This window comes from Perna viridis, chromosome 9, assembly GCF_037379345.1.
Source record: "Perna viridis isolate PV_CMFRI_1.1 ecotype Kerala chromosome 9, ASM3737934v1, whole genome shotgun sequence".
In the NCBI taxonomy this organism is placed as follows: Eukaryota; Metazoa; Mollusca; class Bivalvia; order Mytilida; family Mytilidae; genus Perna; species Perna viridis.
In genome coordinates this window covers 38,992,464-39,000,399 of record NC_142453.1, presented here as the reverse complement: position 1 = coordinate 39,000,399, position 7,936 = coordinate 38,992,464, and the positions used below count along the sequence as shown (strand labels likewise).

The 7,936-nt window shown below is 33.6% G+C and overlaps 1 protein-coding gene across 1 annotated transcript; it reads left to right on the top strand.

Annotated features, from left to right (window-relative positions):
• Positions 1–2,929: 2,929 nt before the first annotated feature.
• On the top strand, positions 2,930–6,270 carry LOC148608421 (toll-like receptor 2 type-2). The gene has a single exon (XM_088545627.1). The coding sequence runs from the start codon at positions 3,043–3,045 to the stop codon at positions 5,602–5,604; it is 2,562 nt and encodes an 853-aa protein (XP_088401753.1). The 5' UTR covers positions 2,930–3,042; the 3' UTR covers positions 5,605–6,270.
• Positions 6,271–7,936: the final 1,666 nt, after the last annotated feature.

Genomic DNA, 7,936 nt, shown 5'->3' with positions numbered 1-7,936 from the left:
TTCCTTGAAATGACTGTTATATTCTTTTTTCGGTCTATTTGAAATATTCTCAATGCCCGTGGTGCACGCTTGACAATAACTTGCTACGAAGGTTATTTAGTGTCCACTACGTGATTGAGGTTATTTCCTCATAGAGCGAAAAAATATAATAGCCATTCCTTAATTAACAGAAAAAAATTATTATTGTCAATTTCAAACATGGGTGGGTGGGGGAGAGTTCAATTGTAGTTTTTTTTACTAATAAGCTTCACAGAGAGAAACAGAAGACACTGTAGTGGTGCACATGCTTGTCTGTAAGCCTATCAGCTAGTTTTTTTTATTATCTATTGTTAACTATCCGTTTTTAGATGGTTACGCCTCTTGTCACCATCACATGGTGTTTACATATCATAATTGGATTGCTTTGCTTGCATTTATTACAATGTTCCGGATTTTAACGAAAGAAATCTTTACATAGCCGAAAAATTACTTCATCAAAGTTTTCGATAGCACAAGCTCGTAAAAGACATTCACAAAAGTTTTCAACCGAAACATGGAAGTCATTCTCAAATAAAGACGTACTTGTAAACGATTAATCCATACCCTAATTCAAAACCTATATTTTAAGATAATATACTTCACAAATCACAGAAAGCTCAATACTCATATAATACGTTGAGTAAACTGATGAATAGTAACATAGAAACTAACACACTATATTTAAAAGCAGATTTTGGCATGACATGGGTCGTGTTCTTATTGGTGTGACTTGTGATCATGCGAAGAATCATGATTGATACTGCATACGATGAGTATATAACTTATTGTAAGTTTGAACTGCTCTACACCTAGTATGTTAGTTAACTGTTAGTATTCCTCTGTGTATGCATTTGTGTAACTTATAAACAGTTTCTTTATTCCTGTTAAGGACTCAGACCTTTTTCTACTGATTTTTAGGTGTTGTTCATTGTGTAATTTTCAATAGTTGACAGGTTTGTAAGGAGAAGATTGTGATCACGCCAAAGTACTTTAACCCTGCCGCATTCTTTGCGTCTGTCCCAAGTCAGGAGTTTCTGGCCTCTGTATGTCTTGTTTCGTTTTCCTTTCAGTTGACTTTTATGTTGGTGGTGTCATTAAGCTTAGAGCAACTATTTCGCTGTATCAGTGTGAAATGTTGTTTTACTGTAAGTTGTAACCTTGTGGTTGTGAGGGTGTCATCATCCTTCATTGAAGACCCATTGGTGGCCTTGAGCTGACAGTTTTCATGTGGTAGGGAAGGATTGTTGTCTCTTTGATATATTCACCATGATCATTCTTGTTATATCTAATTTATCGGAGAATCAATACATTAACATCTTGTAGTACAACTGGAGAACAGTGAAAAAAGATCATTTGAGGAATGTGTTTATTTGCACTGTCAAATTCCCAATTAATCTAGATCAAAAAGATATTACTCATGTAATCGCTGTGTTTAATTCACGCATAGACATGTACTTAGTTGAACTCGATTCGTGTCATTTATACCCACAACCAATTACTATAAAATTGCCTACCATAACATGTGTAAAATAATTTTGTTCTATGACGGACTATCGTTTTGGTAATTTTGTTATAACTTTTTTTATTTATTGTACATGTGTATTTAGAATGATTTAGTATCTTACCTATTAAGTACTGGATATTACTACTTCAAATCCAGTCCATATGGATTGTAGTTACCGATTATTTCTAATGCTGGCAGTTTTGATGGCATTTTCATTCTTTAGTATGTTCCGAAGGAGCTTTCAATAACTCCGAGCGTTCTTAAGTGGATATATCATTTTCAATATATAACACATTTTGAGATTTTCCATAGAGAAAAATGGGTTTAATTTTGAGTGAATATTATGTTGTGTTTACTCGTTGTTTCAGTTTATTTTTTACCTTACATGAAAAGGGCATGATTATCCTTATAAAAATAGATTAACCCAACCGCAGAAAAGCGCCTGCTAACAGTCAGGAGATGTTGGTCATTTATATATCTTTTTGTCGTTATTACATTTTTAGTTCTATTCTGAAGAAGTGGCACCGTTCTGTTACCGTAGATTTTATGACTTTCAGAGCTTACTAGTATTTTGAAGAGTGATCAAGGGAACCAAGGTTATAGCGGTGATCAAAAGAATGTAATCCAGGGACTTAGACCAGACAAGGAAAACAGACATACACAACAAAGAACATAAAGTAACTAAAATCATACATAGAAAGTAACAAAAGCAAATGAGCAACTCGGAGGCCACTAAAAACTGGGAGCATGGACCAGGTGCACCGGTAAGGTAAGCGTCCTCTGCTTTAAAAGTGTTTACTTTTTGTTGATCTCTGAAAATATTTACTTTTTGGTATTTTTGTTATAACTTGGTGAATTTGTTGATTTTAAACAAAAATTGTTTTGGTGTTTTATTTGTATTGCTGCATGATGTACACTATGTGCATTTATCTTATCAGGTCAGATCTTATTAATCACTCTCAATTTGATAAAAGATTCCTTTAAGAATAGTTTAATTGTTTATTAAGAAAATTCCATTCCAATGCAGGGACTTTGAGTACTTTAATCCCACAATTTATAGCTATTCATATTCCCGAACGGGACAATGAAAAAATAACGTTAACTTATTTTTTATCCTTGGAAAATCAATTAGCAACAATGATTTGTTTGTGATATTATGGTTAAGAAAAAAATCAATATCTTTATTTATCTAATTTACCTAATTTAACTATATAATAGCGCATTTACATTTAAACAAAAAAATAAGTTTACACTGAAAAAACGTTTGTAAGAAATAAGATATCAAAAATAAAAGTATTACTCTCAAAATAAAGAACTTCATCCGTTTAAACTCTCTGATTTTTGTCAAGGAAGTCTATTTATAGATAATTTTATATGTGGATGTTTGGTTCCCTTATCAACTGTTGAATATTTAAATGTGATAAATTCTCTTTGGCAATTTAAGTACGTGCGTGTGTATATGGATTAAAGTATACTTGAAAACCCGTACGTTGTTTATTTTCCACTTTTAAGATACACAGATGTTAAACACAGTCTTTATATGCATTATTTTATTTTTTGGCTTTTACCATGGAAATTGTACAGGCGAGAATTGTTCGTATGACATTACAAATAATGTTGCTAATTGTTCGTTTATGGGATTACATGACGTTCCGAATAGTTTACCAAATAATGTGTTAGTTTTAGATTTGACTGGGAATCGTTTATCTTATGTTAGAAAGAAAGCATTTGCCATGTACAAGGATTTGGATGTATTATATCTCAGTTACAACGAAATCCATTCAATTGAAGACGATGCTTTTCATTCTCTTAACAAATTAAGAACATTGTACCTAACAGGCAATCATCTCCGTCATACTAATTACACTAAAAATGTGTTCCAAGGGCTAGCAAATTTACAGGAGTTGTATTTAAACAGGAATCGTCAGGCTCCGTCACCTACACAACTATTCTGTAAGGACACTCCTTGTAACTATTCTAGTGAACCATTCATTCAGCTAATTAATCTGAAAACTTTATCAATTGATTTGTGTGGAAAATCGATATTTGGCAAAGGATTTCTGAATTTAACGCGCCTAGAGAAGTTGTCATTTGATTACTGTTTAGCCTGTTCCTTATACAATAAAACATTTGAAAATTTTCGCAACTCAAACATCACGGAGCTGAACTTAAGTAATTGTTTGCAGTATAAAGTTTCTGAAAATATCGAATCTGGAATTCTATCACCATTTCCTGGAGTTACCTCTCTTGACTTGTCTAACTCGTACTTCAGCTTGAAACATGCATTGGCACTTCTTGGAATCTACAAGAACAAGAAAATGGACGTGATAAACTTTCATCGCGTAAGTCGTGCTTCAAAAGAGAGTAAAGAAAACCCTTATAGAGTTATAATTAACAAGCATATGATGAGATTTTTAAAGACAATCTGTGTGAAAACATTAATTTTATCTTATAATGGGATTATGGGAACAGAACCGAACGCCTTATTTTTGTATGATCACCCACACTGCTTTGAAAACATTATACTATCAGCAAATTGCTTTACTCTCGGATATAATGCTCTATATATGGAAGTCTTAGTGCTAATTAAACAATTAACGAGTGTTGTATTGTTCGATTATTCATATGTACCTCTACAATATGAAAATATGGAATTTATTCTCCCACCAAATCTAGATATTCCGAAATACGAAGGTCAAGAAATAACCGTTCGATCTCACCACCTTACCGCTACAAACATGACGTTTTTTATGCCAACTAATCTTACAACTCTCCGATTCAGTCATGTGATGTCAGCTTCTAATTTATTTTCTTTGGCGGTCCGAAATACGCAGAGACTAAGATATCTTGATCTTTCATACTTTCAATTCCAAGGCTTTCCAGATATTTATATGCCTGATGGTCATTCCATTCGCTATTTTGATTTTTCTGGAATAGATGCAAGAATCTACGTCGACAAAGGCGTAACGAGGCTCATGAGAGATGTAAACACTGTGGTTTTAAAAGATGCAAATCTTGATCTAACTTATAGAGAGGGGAAAGATGTTTTCAGATACTTTCGAAACAACACGACAAACATCGATATTTCTAACAACCATCTCATGACCCTGCCTCGGTCATTCAAAGCAATTACAAATTTGGTTTATTTAAACATATCCCATAATTCCTTTCGACAGTTTCCGATAGTTTTACTTAGTTTGAACAGCATACAATCACTTGATCTCCGATTCAACCAACTCCTTGCACTTGACCAAGACACAACGAATTGGATTGATGGGCTACACCAGCAAAGTGGAAACTTCAATTTATATTTAGCTGGGAACGAATTTTCTTGCGTTTGTGACTACAAGTCATTTATAGATTGGTTATCTAGAACAGACGTTTTATTGGATATAAATAGAAATTACAGCTGCACTTTTCCTAATGGAACCCGAATAAGGATTCCAGAGGTTATTCAAAACTACCACAGAATATTTTCACATTGTACTGCGATAGCTTGGCTTAGAACAGGTGTCATATGCATCGTATCGTCATTCTTTGTAATTGGTTTAACGGCAATAATTTATCAGTTCAGGTGGCGCTTTACCTACTTCATGTATAGGCAACTGAAATCGAGATACATTAAAGAGGACCCGTTCGTTTTCGATTTTGTATATGACGTATTTGTTGCCTATGCAAATGATTGTTCCGAATGGCTCGTAGAGTCGCTGATTCCTACACTAGAACAGAAATGGAACTTGAATGTTTGCATAAAGGATAGAGATTTTCCTATAGGGGCAGATAGAGGTGACACCGTTGTACAAAGCATACGAAATAGTAAATATGTCATCTTTATACTAACACCTGGTTTTATAAATAGGAAGTGGGGACGATTTGAGATAGAAATGGCTAAATATGAAATGTTTGAGCAGAGGGGGCAGAAGCGTATAATAGTAATCCTAAAAGACGGTGTAACAAAGGAAGATATCCCGCCAGAGTTCGCGTCAATCTGGAGAGATATAAAATTGATCGAATGGCCAGCAGATTTTACTGATGGTGAAAATGTTTGGTATGATCTTAAGTTTCAACTAATAGTAAATTAGATGGTTGAGTTACATTTACAACAGCACCTGACAGAAACCGGGATGTATTTTGATGATCAACTCTGCCAGTTGAAAAAAAGGTGTAAAAGTCATTTTTGCAATATACGTATACCAACTTTTCGTATTTGATATAATGCCTAGTTTTGTACGCTTTTATACAAAAAAAATATCTCAGTTGATTTTTATGTCGATGTGATCTAATTAATGTTTTGAATGAATTCGCATAATATCAAGCAATCTATTACTAGAATCAATAGTAATTCTAAGAAAGCCATTCCTGTTACTGTTTTACACATCACAAGCGATGGAATGATAGCACATTTAATTTTACGATCAACAGCATTAAATCTCTACTAAAGGGGTCACGTGATTTTACAATTTATATACGTCATGTTTTATGTTATTTACAATAATGTTTAGTATAAAAAGTATAAGTTGATATACTTTTTCTACCAAACATTATTCTAAATAACATAACCGTAAAGCAATATGAGTGGCCGTGAATGATATACCGAACACAGAACATGTACCTAATATTTGATAGAATGAGTTTCAGATATTCTGTTAAAACAATTGTACAGCAGTTTATTGAAATGTTCATGAATATGTTTTCTGTCCATTCAATCATCACTAATACTTGTCGAAAATAAAATGTATTAAATCTGATTACATTTCTGAAATTGAGCATTATTCAAGTAGAAACACTAATAAGAATGGTTGGCACAGAGAAGGTAAATAAATGAACATATACTACTGAATGAGTTCCGTTGTATATTTGTTCTTTGTAACTCTTTTGTAGTGAATATAAGTAATCCTTTTTCGTTGCATTTTAAGTTTATCTTTTCTACAAGTATTTTGTAATGTCTAAGAGTAATCAAGGAAACCAAGGTTATAGCGATAATGAAAAGAATGTAATCCAGGGACAAAGACCAGACTTGGAAACAGACATACACAACAAAGAACATAAAGTAACTAAAATCATACATACAAAGTAACAAAAGGAAATGAGCAACTCGGACTCCACTAAAAACTGGGAGCATGGACCAGGCGCACCGGCAAAGTAAGCGTCCTCTGCTTTTCTAGAAACACCCGCCGAGCTGCTCATAAAAATGTCAAGTCCGGGGTAGATGAAAGAGGAAAGGAAAACTATGACACGTTGAACAAATCAGTTTTCATGGCGCGGATCGATACACCGTAACGATCCAGGAGTTCATGATGACGACCATAAAACTGTTGTTGTGATGACTTAAATCTTCAATTAAACTACAGTTTACATAGAATCAAATATAACGAACTGCACTTAACCCATAAATGAACCAAACTGCTTCGTTATGTGCAATTGCCATCGACCCCTCGTACTGCGAACGAATAGCTGTTAAATGTCAGTTCAGTCGTTAACCTTTATACATCTTTCATTCTTAATGTCTTAAAGTAGGTCAAAATACCATGTCAACTTACCAGAGTCCTAGTGCCTTTAGTGTTAAAGTCTGTGAGACAAATGGGGTAGGATAACTACCAAAGGATACGGAGGATTGTGAGTTTATAAGACTCAGTCACACGGTCTTGTTCTCCTCTCATAGCCGATTTGTTTCTCTACTGTTACGAATTACAGTTTAAAACATGATCTATTGCGTAAGTTTAAAAACAGTTTTAAATATCTTACTGATATTTTGGTCGTACATAATCCTAACAACTGCTCAGTTCTGTCCGTATTTGTGATAAATAAAGTTTCAGATTTTAATTAACGCAAGCTTTAAGTACAGTGTTTCGCAGTTGCAAAAATTTGATACAAAAATATATTGCACTTTCAGGATCTTGATTGAAAATGGTGTTGCTCATCAAGTTTTTCGACCTTGTTTCACAAATAGAGATACTCGACCCCTAATTGTAAAAAATGAGTCATTTTTCAAGTTTTGCATTACATCAAATATCTTCCATATATCTTCTCCAAATCAATTCCACTGGAATTGTAGTGACCGATTATATTTTAAGCTTGTATTATTTTTTTCTATGATACGGGAGAGGATTTTCATAGACTTTGTCTGTTGCCTTACCTTTTCACTTGATGTTGAATAAAAAATGGTTTAAACTTGGTTTTTAATATGTTCTGATCTAGCTATCAGTAACTGCAAGCGTACTTAAAGTGGATATTACATTTTGTCAATATGCTGTTCGTTGATGTATTCCTTGGAGACAATTGGATGTATTTATTATTGGGTGAATTTCATGGTAAATTTGTTTGTTGTTTCGATTAATTTTTAGCCTTATATTAAAGGGGTGGTTAAGGCCATATAAAAGTAGTTTAACCCCACCACAGATATGCGCCTGTTCT

Excerpts from the sequence above, each read along its gene's own strand:
- LOC148608421 (XM_088545627.1), top strand. The coding sequence starts at position 3,043 with ATGTTAAACACAGTCTTTATATGCATTATTTTATTTTTTGGCTTTTAC.